The following is a 21564-nucleotide window of genomic DNA, read 5'->3' on the forward strand; positions in this document are numbered from 1 at the left end:
TTGGAAAACTGAATCTCAGTACCAATCTTTGTGATCAAAGTCTAATTTATCTGTTTTGAAAAAACCCAATTTTCATATGTGAATCCAATCTCAGTGCTGTTGTTCTGCCAGATATGTTTTTAAAAACTGGGCCCATGAGTCAAAATGGAAAAAGTGGTCATTGTGGTGTTTAATATAATATCTTTGTAATAAAAACAACTCTCAGCTAAATGTGATAAGGGAATATGTCGGATACCTCACAGTTGTTGATTGGTCAGAGCTGTAAAGTCACACGCGGGTGTGTATTCTTACATGGTTCTGTCCTTATAAAAGTCTCAAAGGTGGAGATATCTCTTTCAGCCATCCAGAAGTTCTGCATGATCATAGAATTGCAAGCACTCTCAAACATTTCTCTGACGGCAAAAGACCCCTTTCAAAAACAGGTAAATGACTAAATGACTCAAGATTATAGCATATGTGTGTTCTCTGTATTTTCTGAAACATGCATTCTAGTATTCTTTAAGTGATACAGCCTGCTTTAAATTTAATAATGATAATGAAAAAAGGAGATGAATACAGAGGAATACTAATAATAAATAACCATAAAAAGTGATCATCATAATGTAATTATATGCAATGTAAATTGTGTTCTTGTAATGGTAAAATTAGAATGCCTTGATGGACTGTACATAAGGAGCAGTATATGTGTGATATATTTGATCACATTTAAATATATATATATATATATATTAGATTATGCAGGGAGATGTTATTCGAAAACAGATGATACTTAATCTCTGTTAATTTTTATACATTATAAACTGATGTTTTAAATAAAAAAATAAATATATTTTTACATATATGCCCATATGATCCTCAGTGTCACAGATTAATTGTGATCTTTTTTTCAAGGGGTCTTTACATCAATTCTGTATCTGTGGTCTCACAATAATTAATGTGTGCATATTTAATATTTTTGTGTGCTAAACAATTTGCAAACAATGGAGTCTAAATAATTCCAGGTATGAAATGTAAAAGTCAAATTAAGAATGTACGACACTACCAGAGGGATTCAGGGGAAGGTATGCTCTTTTCCCAAATTTAATTTGTTCATTCAATTAAGGACACATTTTATGGTGTCAAGAGAAAATATTAAGACCATTCATTCCCCTCCTAAATGATTGCAACAGATGTTCTCAAAGAATTCAATTAAAAATAGACTTTAGAAATGAACATTCAAAAAAATGTTTTAAATAGTAAGGACATGACCTTGGTGTCCTCAAGGGTACTTATGGCCCTGCTTTGGGATGTACAATGCTGGTGCTCTCAAAACTCAGTCACAAGCCAAGATGGGCTGACAGATCAATTCTCATCATTACATAATCTAATATAACTTCTTATAAACAAACATTTTAGTGTTTACCACAACTGGTGGGATTAAAACAGGATGTGTTGTTAACATTACTGAAAAATTTAACTGAAGTTTTTTGTTCTTTAACTTCAACATTCTGAGTGAAGCAACCACGAAAAATGACTGACTATGCTGAGTTTGTGAAGAAAAAGTGTGAGCCTTGCATGTACTCCTAAGCGAAATGATACTGATTGCTGTATGACACGTTACTTTCGTCATCACTGGAATGTCAAGCTTGTTTTCAAATTATGTTCTTATTTACACGGCATATAAATTAAAAGCGCTTCAGTGTAAGTGCTTCTTCAATACCGTATGTTGATTTAATTCAGTATAAGTAGGATGTAAGTCCTAAGTTTGAAAACATGTTCACAAACCCTCACATTCCTCTCCACAGCACTGACTCTACATCCAGGTGACCATGGAGAATGTATCAGCAGTGACGTCCTTCATACTGACGGCCTACACTGAACTGGAAGATCACAGATATTTATACTTCATATGTTTTCTTCTTTTATACATAACGATTGTAGTGGCCAATTCAGTACTAATAATAGTAATATACATAGAGAGAAGTCTGCATGAACCCATGTATTTGTTTATATGTAGCTTAGCTGTGAACGGAATATTTGGGAGCACATCTTATTTACCATCTATGCTTGTCTTTCTGTTGTCTCATAATTATGAAATATCTCTGACTCATTGTTTGTTACAAATATATTGTTTACACTCATATGCTAATGTTGAATTTACTATTTTAGCAGCGATGAGCTATGACCGGTATGCTGCTATTTGTCACCCGTTACACTATCACCTCCTCATGTCTCCTAAGAAGCTATATGCAGCTATTACATTATCCTGGGTCATTCCCTTCATTTACTTTGCCCTTCTATTCATAATGACTGTTCAGCGCACATTTTGTGGCAAGATAATTGAAAAAGTGTATTGTGCCAATTTTCCTTTAGTTAGACTGTCTTGTTTTGAGACAAATTTGCAGAGCATAATTGGACTAGCATTAAATATTGTTTCCCCTTTTTCTCAGATCCTCATGATACTATTTTCCTATGGACAAATATTCAGAATCTGCCTGTCTGCTTCTAAGGAATCTCAGGCCAAAGCTATTCAAACATGCACGCCACACTTACTAACTCTGATTAATTTTTCTGTGGGAATCTTATTTGAGATCATCCAAAGTCGTTTCAACATGAGTCATGTACCTCATAAAGCTCGCATATTCCTATCCCTATACATGGGCTTATTTGGCCCATTGCTAAATCCTGTCATTTATGGAATTAGCATTCAAGCCATTAAAGATAAGATTTTCAGATTGTTTAGCAGTAAAATGTAAAGTGAAACCTACTCAAGGTGATTATAAAAAAAATTCTGTTTCTGTCATTTACATTTTGTTCGTAATGCTGTACCCTGCACTTGGGTCGCCAGATGCATGAGTTTGGGCCAGAATGTCCAGTTTTCTAATTATTTGTAGGTTCAGTTTGCAATCCCAACTGGACAATGTAAATACCAAGTTGGAATAACTGAAATTTGACTGCTAGTATGTAAACAATTTCTTTGATGTCCAGAGTTACGTTACAGTTTTTTTCCCCCCTAACTAACCCCCCCCCCCCCACAACCGAAAAAAAAAACCCTGATCAGTGAACTCAAATCTCATCTATGTGTGCATGCTTTGTTTCTGGTTTTTATTCATTCTCATTCTTGCAACCCTATGCATCATAATACAGGCATCTAAAAGGCGCTGTAGTATGAAGAATAACTGAAATTTTCAAGATGTTTTGTCTGGATATTGCTTAGTTTATACATATTTAAATAAATATCTAAACTGTGGTGTATTAAAATTCTTTCAGCGACCAGGTTTTGTTATAACACAGGCCACCCCTACTCAGTTTAGCCCCAACCAGTCAATCAAAACCATTTGTAATAGCAAACACTAAGACTGACAGAAATTTTTTTGTTTCTGTTTTTCTTAAATTGGGTCACCCTCTTTAAAAAAAACTGCAGGTCTGAAATTTACACCTTCTAGAAGGACACATTGTGAATAATGAGTGCACACGTGATTTATATTTATTCATTTATTTTTTCCCACAGCGTGTGGGCTATGCATGGCAAATTGTGGTCACTCACTCACTCACTCACTCACTCACTCACTCACTCATTCACTCACGGACGACTTGTGGAACGCATGCGCAGGTGGTGCTTCGTTTAGTAGGATGCATGCGCAGGTGCATCTCCCAAAGTCACCACTTTCGAACAGCACGAGCACAGCACAGCTTTATCGCAGAACATTACTTTAGCTAACCCTAAAATGTTAGCGTTTCGCCTACTTTAGTTAACCTACTTAGCGCGTACCACCGATACAGATGTACGGACACACAGAGGACAACAAATAACATTACAGAGGTGAGAACAAGCCATAGCTAGCTAGCTATATAGTTAGCCAAGATTTACTCATAAATCAGTCTTGTTCATATTTCACGTGCAGCTGCTCCAAAGACATTTGCTCAGCCCATTATTGGAAAACACTCTCTGGGCGGCAGACTCTGCAGTGAGACCACAGTCAGAACAACAGTCTCAGATCAAATCCCACGGATGCCAGAGCCAACTGTGGCCAGCAGTCCCACCATAATTGACTAGCTAGCTAACATAATGCCATAGTTGACTAGCTAGCTAACATAACATCATAAGTGGCTAGGCAGCCAACATGAACATGATACAATAAGTTATAAAGTACCGTTATACCACTGGTGGGCCATCAGGGCATTCTCTGCTAGCCCAACCAAAAATTGAAGAAATGTAATATCCATGATTAAATTATTATTTAATATTTAATATTATTATTTACTTTTGAGTTCATAAGTAGTCAATTTTATCATAAAATTTGAATGGGTTCCCCTTAATATTAAGAAGAAGATTTTAGAAGGTGTGTCGTAAGAGCTTTCCAGTCCAAGGCAGCAGCTGCTGCTGTTCCAGCCTCTTGAAGGCTAGCGTGAAGAGCAGAAAATTGTAGGAGGGGAGTATTACTAGAGATTAATAAAAATGTTTTAATACAAACAATCTACATCCCTTGGCTATGATTACACACCACAATGACATTTCTGGGACATACCCTCCACTAGCAATCTGACCAAAAGGACCGAGAGTGAAATGTTACATTTTACCCCGAAGCTGGAGTAAAAACTACCGTGGCGCGCGGTACACCTATCAGTCTTAATAGCTTGAAAAGTTCACACAAAGTAAGGCAATTCAATACAATTCCACGTTTTCTGATACAAACAGTCTTTAATGTATTTATAATTTAATTGATATGTTTTTTGTGGCCTACTTATATTGTTCAAAATGTATGGCAACATTATTATCTGGTTTTTGTCTAATGTCTGTTCGATCCAAACAGCTGTATCAGTCAATGTCACATGTCACCACATAGCTTAAAGTTAAAGTTGAATTAAATGCATTTATGAAAATCTGGTCTGAGTTGAACAAATTCAATCAAGTGGTTAATTAATGGTCTCCTGACAACAGGCTAACAACCCTGTTCAGTCTGACCCCACAGGGTTTGGCCGCACAGGAGGAAAAAACTTATTAAACATAACATATAACGTTTGAAAAAAATGGCAACAAAGCTAGCTGCTAGCCTGTTCTGATCAAAACAAACAGTGACAAACTAATTTTCTTCACATTTCACATTCCTCCTCCCTTCAGGTTGACGATCTCAAGCACTTCCTGTTCCCTCCAGTTTGATAAATGCGAAAGCAAAATTTAAGCTTGATTTACATTAGAACTGGATCACTGAATCTAAATACCAATCTTTGTGATCAGATTCTAATTTATCGGTTTTGAAAATCCCAATTTTCATATGAAATCCAATCTAACTGCTATTGTTCTGCCAAATATGTTTGGAAAAACTGGGCCCAGCAGTCCAAAATGGAAGGAGTGGTCATTAGGGTGTTTAATATAATATCACTGGATAAAAAAACAACACTTACCTTAATGTGATAAGGGGATATGTCAGATACCTCACAGGCATTGATTGGTCTGAGCTGTAACGTCACACGCTGGTGTGTATTTTTTTTTTTTTTACATGGTTCTGTTATTATAAAAAACTCACAAGGTGGAGATATCTCTTTCAGACATCCAGATGTTCTGCATGACCACAGAACTGCAAACACTCTCAAACATTTCTCTGAAGCCAAAAGACCCCTTTCAAATACAGGTAAATCACTAAAAATGTCTGCATGACTTATGGCATGTGTTTCTGTATTTTTCTGAAACGTGCATTCTAGTATTCTTTAAGTGATACAGCCTGCTTTACATTTACAATGACAATTTCTTGAACATATAGAATTATAAAAACATTAAAGTAATTGAAAAAGTGCAAAAAATACTTATGTTTCTGGTATAAAATGCAAAAAATACAAGGAAAGACTTCAGACACATCTATTTAGGTTCAGCATGAGGAAAGTAAACACAAAACAAGATTGCGGTTTTAGAAATGATTAAAGTAACCAACAATTTGACAAGCAAAACATTTTTTAGGGTCACAAGGAGGTATAAGTGGAAATTTATCAAATAATCAAAGCAGGTTTTTGCACTTTCTTCAGGACATGGAAAGCTTTCCTGCTCATGCAGTAAAATACACCTTTGGTCGGTTGGGGTTAACATTACTGAAATATTTAATAATATATTATATTTAAGTATTTTGTTCTTACACTTCAAAATTCTGAGTGAAGCAACCACGTAAAATAACGGACTAAGCTAAGATCGCGAAGAAAACGTATAAGCCTTGCATGTACCCCTAAGCCAAATTTGACTGATTGCTGGATGACGGGTTACTTTCGATATCACTGGAACGTCAAGCTTGTTTTAATGTTCTTATGTATACGGTATATGAATGAAAAGCTCTTCAGTGTAAGTGCTTCTCCAATACCGTACGTATGTTGATTTAATTCATTATCAGTAGATTGTAAGTGTTCAGTTATAAAACATTTTCACAAACTCTCACACTCTTCTCCACATCACTGACTCCATCCAGGTGACCATGGAAAATGTATCAGCAGTGACGTCCTTCATATTGACGGCATACATTGAACTGGAAGATCACAGATATTTATACTTCATATGTTTCCTTCTTTTGTACATTGTGATATTATTGGTCAATTTAGTTCTTATTGTAGTCATATGCACTGAGAAAAGTCTTCATGAACCCATGTACTTGTTTATATGTAGCTTAGCAGTGAATGGAGTATTTGGGAGCACATCTTTATTACCATCTATGCTTGTCTTTTTGTTGTCTCATAGTTATGAAATATCTCTGACCCATTGTTTGTTACAGATATATTGTTTATATTCATATGCTCATGTTGAATTTACTATTTTAGCAGTGATGAGCTATGACCGGTATGTTGCTATTTGTCACCCGTTACACTATCACCTCCTCATGTCTCCTAAGAAGCTATATGCAGCTATTACATTATCCTGGGTGATTCCCTTCATTTACTTTGCCCTTATATTCATAATGACTGTTCAGCTGACATTTTGTGGCAAGATTATTGAAAAAGTGTATTGTGCCAATTTTCCTTTAGTTAAACTGTCTTGTTTTGATACGAATGTTCAGAATATTCTTGCCCTGGCATCAACTTTTGTTTCACCTTTTTCTCAGATCCTCATGATACTGTTTTCCTATGGACAAATATTCAGAATCTGCCTGTTTGCTTCTAAGGAATCTCAGACCAAAGCTATTCGAACATGCACCCCACACTTACTAACTCTGATTAACTTTTCTGTGGGATGCTTATTTGAGGTCATCCAGAGTCGTTTCAACATGAGTCATGTCCCTCATAAAGCTCGCATATTCCTATCCCTACACATGTTCTTATTTCCCCCATTGTTAAATCCTGTAATTTATGGAATTAGCAATCAAGCCATTAAAGTCCATATTTTCAAATTGTTTAGTAGTAAAAAGAAGAGTGAACCCCACTCAAGATGATGATGAAAAAAATTTCAGTTTCTGTTATTTAAATTTTGTTCGAAAGGCTGTACCCTGTATCACTTAGGTTGTCAAATGCCAGATTTTGGGCCAGAATGTCCAGTTGTCTAATTATTTGTACAGGCCTGGTTTGCAGTCCCAACCTGACATTATAAATACCTAGCTGAAATTACTGAAACCTGCCTGCTAGTATGTGACCAATTTCTTAAATCTTCACTGTTACATTTTTTCTCCAATTAACCCCCTCCCAAACCCCGGTCAGTGAACCCAAACCTCACCTCTGTCTACACAGACCACACCCACTTAGTTTTGACCCAACCAATCAAACAAAACCATTTATAATATTAAGCACTAACAGTGACAGAAGTATTTTTTTGTTTTTCTCAAATTGGGTCACTCTCTTTGAAAAAATAATAATAATGAACTGCACGCCTCAAACTTACACCTAGAAGGAGAGATTGTGAATGATGAGTGCACACGTGATTTATATTCACTTATTTTTTAACATTTCACGTGCGGCTGCTCCAAAGACATTTCCTCCGCCCATTATTGGAGAACTCTCTCTGGGAGGCAGACTCTCTGTGGCTCCTTCTGGAGGTTGTGTCTGTGTGTGGAGCTGGAGACCGAGCCAAATTAGTGTCCGCTACTTTCTGTTATGTGAATTTCGGTTTCTTTGGTTTTGGTCAGAGTAGGAACCTTGCTATTATTTCTTGTTTTTCTAAAAAGTATTTTTTCGTTAAAAAAAAAGTTATTTTCATGTCTTTAACGTTGCTAGTGTACTACATTATGCTTTGTTACATTTTGGACAAAAATGTGTTTCTGGTAAATGTAAATTTGTCAATTTTACACCCATGATTGTTCCTGGGTTATTACATTTTTAAAATATCTATATTATAGGGCTTTTTCTGCTTTATTGGATACAGTCTAGAGAGACAGGAAGGCCGGGGAGCGAGATGGTGCTCCATACACCCTGTTGCTTAGTTACTGCAACTCCATCAGCTATTCTGTGATTATCACAGACTGAATTTCTGTTGTTAAATGACAGGAAAAATGTGCCCAATACTTAACTGACAATGTGCATTAAAACACAAAGGCACCATCAACTGAGGTAAAAACTGAACACAGAAAAAGCTGTATTTCTAACCAAGCCTGCTTTTATTTTGCAAAACCACAGTGAGCACCATGGACTTGAGTCAAATTCAACCGATGCCAGTGCCAAATGTGGCCAGCAGCCCCACCATAACTGACTAGCTAGATAACAGGACACCATAAGTGGCTTGCTAGCTAACATTACACCATAATTGACTGGCTAGCTAACAGGACACCATAAGTGGCTAGGTAGGTAACATGACACCATACTTGGCTAGCTAGCTAACATGACACCATGATTGATTAGCTAGCTAACATAACGCCATAAGCGGCTAAGTAGCCAACATGAACATGATACAATAAGTTATGAGGTAGCTAACGTTATACCACTAGTAAACCATCAGGGCATTCTCTGCTAGTCCAACCAAAATTGAAGAAATATAATATCCATGATTAAATCTGTTTTAATTATTTACTTTTGAGTTCGTAAACAGCTAATTTTGTAAGAAAATTTGAATACTTTTATCGGAAGATTTTCATATATTTGCGCCATTGTTGGGTCAAAACCATGCAATTTCAGAAGGTGCGATGCAACGACTTTCCAGTCCAAGGCAGCGACTTGCCTTGCTGTTCCAGCCTCTTGAGGGCTAGCGTGAAGAGCATAACAATGTAGCAGGGGAGAGCGAGGAAAGAATGGATTTAATATTTGGCTCAATTCTGAAAATATTACTTGAGATAAACTAATCATTTTTCATACAAACAATCTACGTCCCTTGGCTATGATTAGGCGGTACACCTATCAGTCTTAATAGCTTGAAAAGTTCACACAAAGTAAGGCAATTCAATACAATTCCACGTTTTCTGATACAAGCAGTCTTTAATTCTGTGTATTTTTCATTGAATTTATGTTTTCCGTGGCCTACTTATATCGGTCAAAAGCTACCACAAGACCTTATTATCTGGTTCCCCTCTAATGTTTGTTTGATCCAAACAGCTGTATCAGTCAATGTCACATGTTACCATGTAGCTTAAAGTTAAAGTTAAATTAAAGGTATTTACGAAAATCTTGTCTGAGTTGAAGAAATTCAGTCAATTGCTTAATTAATAGTCTACTTACAACAGGCTAACAACCCTGTTCGGTTTAACCCCACAGGGTTTGGCAGCACAGGAGCAAAACACTTATTAAACATAACATATAACGTTTGAAAAAAATGGCAACAAAGCTAGCTGCTAGCCTGTTCTGATCAAAACAAACAGTGACAAACTAATTTTCTTCACATTTCACATTCCTCCTCCCTTCAGGTTGACGATCTCAAGCACTTCCTGTTCCCTCCAGTTTGATAAATGCGAAAGCAAAATTTAAACTTGATTTATATTAGAATTGGATCACTGAATCTAAATACCAATCTTTGTGATCAGATTCTAATTTATCGGTTTTGAAAATCCCAATTTTCATATGAAATCCAATCTAACTGCTATTGTTCTGCCAAATATGTTTGGAAAAACTGGGCCCAGCAGTCCAAAATGGAAGGAGTGGTCATTAGGGTGTTTAATATAATATCACTGGATAAAAAAACAACAATTACCTTAATGTGATAAGGGGATATGTCAGATACCTCACAGGCATTGATTGGTCTGAGCTGTAACGTCACAGGCTGGTGTGTATTTTTTTATTTTTTACATGGTTCTGTTATTATAAAAAACCCACAAGGTGGAGATATATCTTTCAGCCATCCAGATGTTCTGCATGACCACAGAACTGCAAGCACTCTCAAACATTTCTCTGAAGCCAAAAGACCCCTTTCAAATACAGGTAAATCACTAAAAATGTCTGCATGACTTATGGCATGTGTTTCTGTATTTTTCTGAAATGTGCATTCTAGTATTCTTTAAGTGATACAGCCTGCTTTAAATTTACAATGACAATTTCTTGAACATATAGAATTATAAAAACATTAAAGTAATTGAAAAAGTGCAAAAAATACGTATGTTTCTGGTATAAAATGCAAAATATACAAGGAAAGACTTCAGACACATCTATTTAGGTTCAGCATGAGGAAAGTAAATACAAAACAAGATTGAGGTTTTAGAAATGATTAAAGTAACCAACAATTTGACAAGCAAAACATTTTTTAGGGTCACAAGGAGGTATAAGTGGAAATTTATCAAATAATCAAAGCAGGTTTTTGCACTTTTTTCAGGACATGGAAAGCTTTCCTGCTCATACAGTAAAATACACCTTTGGTCGGTTGGGGTTAACATTACTGAAATATTTAATAATATATTATATTTAAGTATTTTGTTCTTACATTTCAAAATTCTGAGTGAAGCAACCATGTAAAATAACGGACTAAGCTAAGATCGCGAAGAAAATGTATAAGCCTTGCATGTACCCCTAAGCCAAATTTGACTGATTGCTGGATGACGGGTTACTTTCGACATCACTGGAATGTCAAGCTTGTTTTAATGTTCTTATGTATACGGTATATGAATGAAAAGCTCTTCAGTGTAAGTGTTCAGTTATAAAACATTTTCACAAACTCTCACACTCTTCTCCACATCACTGACTCCATCCAGGTGACCATGGAAAATGTATCAGCAGTGACGTCCTTCATATTGACGGCATACATTGAACTGGAAGATCACAGATATTTATACTTCATATGTTTCCTTCTTTTGTACATTGTGATATTATTGGTCAATTTAGTTCTTATTGTAGTCATATGCACTGAGAAAAGTCTTCATGAACCTATGTACTTGTTTATATGTAGCTTAGCAGTGAATGGAGTATTTGGGAGCACATCTTTATTACCATCTATGCTTGTCTTTCTGTTGTCTCATAGTTATGAAATATCTCTGGCCAATTGTTTGTTACAGATATATTGTTTAAGCTCATATGTTACTGTCGAATTTACTATTTTAGCAGCGATGAGCTATGACCGGTATGTTGCTATTTGTCACCCGTTACACTATCACCTCCTCATGTCTCCTAAGAAGCTATATGCAGCTATTACATTATCCTGGGTCATTCCATTCATTTACTTTGCCCTTTTTTTCATAATGACTGTTCAGCGCACATTTTGTGGCAAGATTATTGAAAAAGTATATTGTATCAATTTTCCTTTAGTTAAACTGTCTTGTTTTGATACAAACGTTCAGAATATTTCTGGACTGGCATTAACTTTTGTTTCACCTTTTTCTCAAATCCTCATAATACTATTTTCATATGGACAAATACTCAGAATCTGCCTGTTTGCTTCTAAGGAATCTCAGGCCAAAGCTATTCGAACATGCACCCCACACTTACTAACTGTGATTAACTTTTCTGTGGGATGCTTGTTTGAGATTATCCAGAGTCGTTTCAACATGAGTCGTGTACCTCTTAAAGCTCGCATATTTCTGTCCCTACACATGGGCTTATTTCCCCCATTGTTAAATCCTGTCATTTATGGGATTAGCATTCAAGCCATTAAAATTCACATTTTCAGATTGTTTAAAGGTAAAAAGATGAGTGAATCCCTCTCAAGGTGATTATGAAAAAAAAATCTATTCTGTCAATTACATTTTGTTTGTAAGGCTGTACCCTGTATCACTTGGGTTGTCAAATGTCAGATTTTGGGCCAGAATGTCCACTTGTCTAATTATTTGTACAGGTCTGGTTTGCATTCCCAACCTGACATTATAAATACCCAGTTGAAATTACTGAAACCTGACTGCTAGTATGTGACCAATTTCTTAAATCTCCACTGTTACATTTTTTCTCCAATTAACCCCCTCCCAAACCCCGGTCAGTGAACTCAAACCTCACCTCTGTGTGCACAGACCACACCCACTTAGTTTTGCCCCAACCAATCAAACAAAACCATTTCTAATAGCAAGCACTAATACTGACAGAAGTTTTTTTGTTTTTGTTTTACTTAATTTGGGACACCCTCTTTAAAAAAAACAAAAAAATGCAAGCCTCAAATTTACACCTAAAGAGAACATTGTGAATGATGAGTGCACTGATTATATTTATTTTTAACATTCAGGCGCTCAAAACATTTCTCGCCACATATGAAGCTCTCTCTGGGGGCGACTCTCTGTGGCTCCTTCTGGAGGTTTGTCTGTGTGTGGAGCTGGAGACCGAGCCAAATTAGTGTCTGTTACTTTCCGTTTTGTGCATTTTGGTTTCATAGGTTTTGGTCAGAGTACAACCTTGCTATTTTTGTTGTTTTTTCTAAAGTTTTTTCGTTTAAAAAAAAACTTTTATTTTCATGTCTTTAACTTGCAGTGTACTACTTTATTCTTTGTTACATTTTGCACAAAAAATGTGTTTCTGGTAAACGTAACTTTGTCAATGTTACACCCATGGTCGTTGCTTGGTTGTTGATTTCTTAGCTACTTTTAGGGCTTATTCAGCTTGATTGGATTGAACAGTGTAGAGACAGGAAGGCCGGGGGTGAGATGGTGCTCCGTACACCCTGTTGCTTGGTTACTGTAACTCCATCAGCTATTCTGTGATTATCACAGACCAAATGTCTGTTGTTAAATTACAGGAAAAACCTGCCCCATACTTAATTGACAATGTGAATTAAAACACAAAGGCACCATCAACTGTGGTAAAAACTGAACACAGAAAAAGCTGTATTTCTAACCAACTCTGCTTTTATTTTGCAAAACCACGGTGAGCACCATGGACTTGAGTCAAATTCAACCGATGCCAGTACCAAATGTGGCCAGCAGCCCCACCATAACTAACTAGCTAGCTAACAGGACACCATAAGTGGCTGGCTAGCTAACATTACACCATAATTGACTGGCTAGTTAACAGGACACCATAATTGACAAGCTAGCTAACATAACACCATAAGTGGCTAGGTAGCCAAAATGAACATGATATAATAAGTTATGAGGTAGCTAAAGTTATACCACTAGTGGACCATCAGGGCATTCTCTGCTAGTCCAACCAAAATTGAAGAAACATAATATCCATGATTAAATCTGTTTATTATTTATTTTTGAGTTCATAAATGGCTAATTTTATAGGAAAATTTGAATACTTTTATTGGAAAATTTTCATATAATTGCACCATTGTTGGGTCAAAACCATGTAATTTCAGAAGGTGAGTCGCAAGGACTTTCCAGTCCAAGGCAGGAAAATAACAGACTTCAAATTTGGCTCAATTCTGAAAATATTACTAGTGAGAAATAAATCATTTTTAATAGAAACAGTCTACATCCCTTGGCTATGATTACACACCACAATGAAATTTTTGGGACATACCTATCACTAGCAACTTTGATTTGAACTAAATTTAATTCCATTTATTTGTTTTTTGTGACCTACTTGTATCTGTGAAAATCTATCACGGTGCATTATTATCCGGTTCCCGTCTAATGTCCCTTTGATCCAAACAGCTGTATCAGTCGATGTCACGTCACCACGTAGCTTAAAGTTAAAGTTGAATTTAATATATTTATGAAAATCGGGGGCCGTCTGGGTAGTGTAGAGGTATAAGCCCTTGCCTACCACCACAGAGACCCGAGTTCAATCCCAGGCAGTGGTACTTCCGGCTTGGTCAGACGTTCCTACGAACACAATTGGCAGTGTGCGCGGGTGGGAAGCCAGTGAGGGTATAAGTCATGATCGTTGCATTAGCGACTCCTACTGGTTGGTCGGGGCGCCTGTTCAGCAGGGAGGGGATTTGGGGGAGATAGCTTGAACCTCTACCGGCGTTACGATCTCCCAGTGAAACTCCTCGCTGGCAGGTGAAAAGAAGCGGCTGGTGACTCCTCATTTATCGGAGGAGGCACGTGGTAGTCTACACCCTCCCCAGACCAACAGAGGATAGCGCATCGACCAGGACCGTGATTCACACAGGGAATTGGTATGATGACTAAATTGAGGAGACAGTTGGAGAAAAATGGCAAAAAAACAAAACTATATATATATATATATATATATATATATATGAAAATCTGGTCTGAGTTGAACAAATTCAGTCAATTGGTTAATTCATAATCTAATGACAAGAAGCTAAGAACCCCATTCGGTTTAACCCCCACAGGGTTTGGTAGCACAGGAGCGAAAAAACTTATTAAACATAACATTTAACGTTTAAGGAAAAATGGCAACAAAGCTAGCTGGCCAGCCTGTTCTGCTCAATACAAACAGCGACAAATAAGCTTTCTTTACGTTGCACATTTCTCCTCCCTCCAGGTTTACGATCTCAAGCACTTCCTTTTCCCTCTAGTCTGATAAATACAAAAACAACATTAAAGCTCGATTTATGTTAGGATTGAATCACTGAATCTGAATACCAATCTTTGTTTCAAATTTATCCCTTTTGAAAATCCCAATTTTCATATGAAATCCAATCTGACTGCTGTTGTTCTGCTAGATATGTTTTGAAAAACTGGGCCCATGAGTCCAAAATGGAAGAAGTGGTCATTGGGGTGTTTAATAAAATATCACTGTATTAGAAACAACTCTTAGCTTAATGTGATAAGGGGATATGTCGGATACCTCACAGGCATTGATTGGTCTGAGTTGTAACGTCACACGCTGGTGTGTATTTTTACATGGTTGTGTCATTATAAAATAAATTAATTAATTTCATTTATATAGCACTTTTCCGAACTTCCGAACGCTCAAAAAGACTCAGAGGAAGAAATATCTCTTTCCGCCATCCAGATGTTCTGCATGACCACAGAACTGCAAGCACTCTCAAACATATCTCTGAAGGTAAAAGACCTCCTTTCAAAAAAAGGTAAATCACTAAATATTTCTGCAAGACTTATGGCATATGTTTTCTCTGAATGTTTCAGAAACATGCATTCTAGTATGCTTTATGTGATACAGCCTGCTTTAAATTTCAGATGACAATAAGAATAATGAGATTTCTTGAACATATAGAATTATAAAAACCTTAAAGCAATTGAAAACGTGGTAAAATAGATAGGTTTCAGGTATAAAATGCAAAATATACAAGGAAAGACTTCAGACACTTCATTTATTTAGGTTCAGCATGAAGAAACTAAATAAAGAATATGATTGAGGTTTTAGAAATTATTAAAGTAACTAACAATTTGAAAGGAAAAACTTTTTTTAGGTTTAGGTTTTTTAGGTTTTTAAGGGAACAAGGAGGTATAAGGGGGAATTTATCGAATTATCAAAGCATGACATGGAAAGCTTTCCTGCTCATGTAGTAAAATACACCTTTGAGGCAGGGGTGTAACCAGGACCGAAAAATACTGAGGCGGTGAGACTCGGTTGGAGTTAACATTACCGAAACATTTAAAGTTTTTTGTTCTTATTAACATTCTGAGTGCAGGAACCACAAAAAAGAACTGACTAAGCTGAGTTTGCGAGAAAAAAAAAGTATAAGCCTTGCATGTACTCCTAAGCTAAATTTGACTGTTTGCATGGATGACAGGCTACTTTCAATATCACTTTAATGTAAAGCAGGTTTTAAAATGATGTTCTTATGTGAACAGTATAAAAATGAAAAGCTCATTAGTGTAAGTGCTTCTCCAATACCATATGTAAATTTATTTCAATGTCAGAAGGCTCAGTTTGAAAACATGTTCACAAACTCTCACATTTGTCTCCACATCACTGACTCTACATCCAGGGGACCATGGAGAATGTATCAGCAGTGACGTCCTTCATTTTGACAGCATACACTGAACTGGAAGATCACAGATATTTATACTTCATATGTTTCCTTGTTTTATACATTATGATTATAGTGGCCAATTCAGTACTAATAACAGTAATATACATTGAGAGAGGTCTGCATGAACCCATGTATTTGTTTATATGTAGCTTAGCAGTGAATGGAGTATTTGGGAGCACATCTTTATTACCATCTATGCTTGTCTTTTTGTTGTCTTATAATTATGAAATATCTCTGACTCATTGTTTGTTACAGATATATTGTTTATATTCATATGCTTTTGTTGAATTTACTATTTTAGCAGCGATGAGCTATGACCGGTATGTTGCTATTTGTCACCCGTTACACTATCACCTCCTCATGTCTCCTAAGAAGCTATATGCAGCTATTACATTATCCTGGGCGATTCCCTTAATTTACTTTGTCCTTTTTTTCATAATGACTTTTCAGCTGACATTTTGTGGCAAGATTATTGAAAAAGTGTATTGTGCCAATTTTCCTTTAGTTAAACTGTCTTGTGTTGATACGAATGTTCAGTATATTGTTGGACTGGCATTAACTTTTATTTCACCTCTTTCTCAGATCCTCATGATACTGTTTTCCTATGGACAAATAATCAGAATCTGCCTGTTTGCTTCTAAGGAATCTCAGGCCAAAGCTATTCGAACATGCACCCCACACTTACTAACTGTGATTAACTTTTCTGTGGGAGTCTTTTTTGAGGCCATCCAGAGTCGTTTCAACATGAGTCATGTCCCTTATAAAGCTCGCATATTCCTGTCCCTACACATGGGCATATTTCCCCCATTGTTAAATCCTGTCATTTATGGAATTAGCAATCAAGCCATTAAAAATCAGATTTTCAAATTGTTTAATAGCAAAAAGGACAGTGAACCCCACTCAAGATGATGAGGAATTTAGTTTCTCTTATTTATATTTTGTTCGTAAGGCTGTACCCTGTATCATTTGGGTCGCCAGATGCCAGATTTTGGGCCGGAGTGTCCAGTTTTCTAATTATTTTTACAGGTTCGATTTGTAGTCTCAACTGGACAATATAAATACCCAGTCGGACTAATAACTGAATAAATGAAACTTGACTGCCAGTATGTAACCAGTTTCATCAATGTCCACTGTTACAATTTTTTTCCACACTCACCACAACCCCTGTAGTAAGGGATACCTAAGTGCCAATCACCCCCAGGACGGGTTTTGTTTTTTTTGTTTTTTTTTTGGGGGGGGGGGGGATCTGTGCCACCTGGACACCTACATCCATCGCCCAATCCATAAACTTTCTTTTTATTCACCCACCTTTCCCTTTGTTTCCGAACCACCTGGATCTTCCCACTCCTGTTATTTGTTTTCTTGCTTCTAGACCTAGGTTGGGTTTAACGTGAGTAATGCACTTCTGTATGGTCTGATTGAATTGCGATTATAACTAATTTACCGCAACTCATACAGCTTAGCGTTGCAAACCCACCTGGCAGTGAAATTTTAGCAATCTGGTGCGGGTTCAAATACTATGCGTGTTTAACTGTGTTATTCTCTCGTTATCTTTATAATAAAGCTATAAAGTTACTCATGTCTGTTCTCATTACTGAGTAAGGTGACCCAGTGATTTTATTGTGAAGAGGGATTTTAAATCTTTATTAATAAATATTGTTGGTCAGTAAGGGCTGTGGGAGATCTTAATATATACAGGGGTTCAAAGCATCTGGTGGTGCATAGAAGATTTTTTTTAGTCCACGCAGGATTCAGAATTTGGCGCATTAAAGTGCTGAATTTCAACTGATGCGACAAGCTGGGAGGTTTCTGGAAAGAGTGCTGGAGACCTGTGCCTCAATCTTTAGAGGTGGCAGGTTTTTGTTTCCGAAAAACATCCCACCATTATTTTTCTCTTGTGTGTTTTCTGGTATGAGTGGAGGGGACCATTATGAAAAAAAATCATGAGTTCGGAAACCACATGTGAACACCCGACATGTGAAGAGTATACATGTGAACTGTAAAAATTAGAGCCCGACCGATGCCAGATTTTTGGGTCCGATGCCGATCCCGATTTTGGAGAGTCCTAGCCCACCGATTACCGATGTTTTGACCAATATTTTGTCAAAAAGTGCAACATTTTCAAATCAATTTGAAAAACTTATATTTTATTAAAGTTTCTATATTTAAGAAGATTTAACTTATAAGCAAACAAATAAAAATAAAAATAAACACACAAAGAACTTTTTAGATAGAAAAAGTAAAAGATGATATTAAATTAAATATATTAACACCATCTTTAAGTGTGTGAATTCAAAATAACTCCACACCTTGCTTTTACTTCTTTCTTTTCCAGCCATCTATAAAAAATTAATTTAAAAAAATCAGTTTTCCAGTTTCAAACATGTATTTTTATGAATATTATTATTATTGTTGTTGTTGTTATTAATTTGTTATTATTATTTCTTCGTATCTATTCTCAGTACATTAATTATATTTTCTTATTTTATTCCTACTACATGATCTCAAAGAGTAAGACTATCTAGCGAGCTTCCCTGTCCATAAGAATTAGGCGGAGAAAATAACTACAATGCGCTCTGACGCGTGACTAGATGACACACTCGCTCGCAATAACGCATTAGCTATTGACACAGCCTCATTATTTCTTATTATATATTCTCAGTAAGTTAAATGAATTATATTTTCTTATTTTATTTCTACTACATGATCGCAAAGAGTAAGACATTATCTAGCGGAGCTAAAGAGTGAATCAAGTGTAACGTTAGATGAAATTAAATTAACTGGATGAAATACGTGAAAAAAAACTACAATGCGCTTTCGTGCAGGTTACCCACGCTAACTGTTGGTTGATTCACTTCTCCAACAGCAATCCTTCTCTCATGTTATCACGACAAAGTTAGATAACATGGCTTAAAATGATCCATGTTAGAAGTGTTTTATCTGCGTTTTTACTGTCTGGTTAGCTTGCTACGATGACACGTGACTAGATGACACACTCGCTTGCAATCACGCGTTGGCTATTTACACAGCATCATATAGTAGCTAATATCATTATCTCAGATAAAAAAACAAATGAGTGATACATTCAATCACCATTTTATTTTGGCTGGTTATTTATTGGAGAATACAGCGATGTCCTCTGGAAATGTAGATCCTACGCTGCTTATGTGCTCACTGCCACTTCATAAAGGCTTGCTAGCCGGCTAGCTTCCTAAAGTGAACCAAATATGTTAGCTAGCTCGCTCGCTTGAGAATGAGGATTGATAAACATAGTGGTCGTATAAACGCATTTAATTAAAAACTTTCACTAGATATACATACCTTTATTGCGGCAATCGAATCTGTGCAGACAAGTCTTGCAGTGGAGAATATTGGATGAGGCACGAGTGACAAATGTCTTATTAGAGAAGTAGTGTGTCAGCTGCTGCAGTTCACACTTGTATTAGTTTCCCTAACTCCCTAATTTCCCTATTCCCTCTACTGGATAATTCTAGTAAATAGCAATTACAACGTTCAAACAGACAAGTACAGATAAATAATCATTGTTTTTTTGTTTATTATACTTTTTATTATTATTATATCGGGGCACATCTGCGGCATAACTGCCGATCCCGATGTCGTCAAAAAAGTCAAATAATGGCCGATATATCGGCCATACCGATATATCGGTCGGGCTCTAGTAAAAATAATCCCACTTACAAAATGAGAGTGGTAAAAGGTAACCTATTTACATGAGAAAATTGTAGTTCACATTTTAAAAGTCAGTCACATGAAAATGTGACATGAAATCACGTGAAATTCCACGTTTTGTGTTCGCATGTGGAAATGGTTGAGTTCACATGACATTTCCTTTTCACGTGAGAATATATTAATTCACATGTACAAATGTAAAATGCACATGTGAAATTGTGATTTTAAAATAAAACTTACTTGCACATTGTAAAAACAGTCCCAAAACAAATGGTCTGTTAATATGCAAGAGGGCAATTTTCAAAAAAAAACAGACAGGGGAACTTTTGTCTTAAGGGTAGCGAAGCTCCCCTGGATATCACATCCTGATTAACACCTTTGGGGGAGAAGTGCTTAATTAAAACTGCTGTGTCACTATAACTGTAAAAGTATTGAACAATGCACAGCTATGACATCACCAACTAATTACAAGTGACATGGGCCAGGCCTTTATAAAAAGCTGAAAAAAGACTCCATTCCACAAGTGCGTTGTCTGAAGTGTGTTGTCTGCAGAAAACCAACATGATCAGCAGGACTATTTTAAAGGAAGCCAACAGTAAGTAAAATATATGCTGGGTATGTATGCATTTATTTTTATTTTTGCTGAGATTTTGTTTTTCTGTCAAACACATTACACAAGGCAGGGAATTCCTCATAATAATAATAATAATAATAATATTGTTGTTATTATTATTCATAATAATAATAACAATGTGAACAATAATAAAATAATAATAATACATATTGTTGTTGTTGTTGTTGTTATCATTATCATTATTATTATTATTATTATGAGTGTGACACGTTGGTGCAGTGGGTTTGAATCCTGGCCTGGGCTTTTCTGTGTGGATTCTGCATGTTCTCTCTGTGTCTACGTGGGTTTCCTCCAGGTACTCCTCCAGTTTCCTCCCACAGTTGAAAGGCATGCAGGTTAGGCTAATTGCAGCCTCTAAATTGCCCCATAGGTATGAGTGTGTGAGTGAATAGTGAGTGAATGGTGTGTGTGCCCTGCGATAGATTGGCGACCTGTCCAGGATGTATTCCTGCCTCTCGCCCAATGCACACTGGGATAGGCTCCAGCACCCCCCGCAACCCTGACCAGGAATAAGCGGGTATAGATAATGGATGGATTGTGCATATATTATTTCACGTGAAAATGTTAAATTCACATGTAAAATTGCGATTTTCAAATGTGAAAAGGATCATTTCATGTGATTTTTTTAGTAAGGGTATCTACATCTATCAACACTGCATATCTGCCTCTGAAAATATGCTTTTTTTCAAAAAAAAAAAAGGAAAAAGAAAAACCAAAATACCAGCTTCAGATATAAAATCAGCTCCTTGTCATGTCTGAATCCACCAAAACAGCCAGTGATACCCAAAATGCATTGCCCAGGGTTGCACATGTGCCAGTACAAAAGGGGTACATGCGAGTAAAGGATGCAAGGGAATGTGTAGCCAATCAGATTCACCAATTGCAGATATCATTTTTGTGGGAATTCGAAACAGGAGTTAACACCTCAACACTTGGTCAGCGCTTTGCTTTCATGACTTCTGTGAAGCACTTGCGATACAACCCTCACTTTTATTTCCTCCATAAATTAAAATAATGTACTTTAAAAAAAGAGAAAATATTAACCCCAAATGCAATCTAGGAAAGCTTGTATAAAAAATGTATTAATTTGATATTTAATTGCTTC

At 36.4% G+C, this 21564-nt stretch overlaps 3 protein-coding genes across 3 annotated transcripts; all 3 read left to right on the forward strand.

Annotated features, from left to right (window-relative positions):
• Positions 1 to 6354: 6354 nt before the first annotated feature.
• LOC135236435 (olfactory receptor 4C6-like) lies at positions 6355 to 8819 on the forward strand. The gene has a single exon (XM_064302824.1). The coding sequence runs from the start codon at positions 6438 to 6440 to the stop codon at positions 7383 to 7385; it is 948 nt and encodes a 315-aa protein (XP_064158894.1). The 5' UTR covers positions 6355 to 6437; the 3' UTR covers positions 7386 to 8819.
• A 2233-nt stretch (positions 8820 to 11052) lies between these two features.
• LOC135236955 (olfactory receptor 51E1-like) lies at positions 11053 to 12380 on the forward strand. The gene has a single exon (XM_064303603.1). The coding sequence runs from the start codon at positions 11058 to 11060 to the stop codon at positions 12003 to 12005; it is 948 nt and encodes a 315-aa protein (XP_064159673.1). The 5' UTR covers positions 11053 to 11057; the 3' UTR covers positions 12006 to 12380.
• A 3468-nt stretch (positions 12381 to 15848) lies between these two features.
• Positions 15849 to 17333, forward strand: LOC135236526 (olfactory receptor 10J5-like). Its single transcript, XM_064302973.1, has one exon. It carries the CDS (start codon positions 16097 to 16099, stop codon positions 17042 to 17044), a length of 948 nt encoding a protein of 315 aa, XP_064159043.1. The 5' UTR covers positions 15849 to 16096; the 3' UTR covers positions 17045 to 17333.
• The last annotated feature ends 4231 nt before the right edge of the window (positions 17334 to 21564 follow it).

The sequence above is a fragment of the Anguilla rostrata genome, chromosome 12 (genome assembly GCF_018555375.3).
Source record: "Anguilla rostrata isolate EN2019 chromosome 12, ASM1855537v3, whole genome shotgun sequence".
Lineage (NCBI taxonomy): Eukaryota > Metazoa > Chordata > Actinopteri > Anguilliformes > Anguillidae > Anguilla > Anguilla rostrata.

What these genes read in the sequence shown, in the direction of transcription:
- LOC135236435 (XM_064302824.1), top strand. Translation starts at nt 6,438, where the DNA reads ATGGAAAATGTATCAGCAGTGACGTCCTTCATATTGACGGCATACATT.
- LOC135236526 (XM_064302973.1), top strand. Translation starts at nt 16,097, where the DNA reads ATGGAGAATGTATCAGCAGTGACGTCCTTCATTTTGACAGCATACACT.
- LOC135236955 (XM_064303603.1), top strand. Translation starts at nt 11,058, where the DNA reads ATGGAAAATGTATCAGCAGTGACGTCCTTCATATTGACGGCATACATT.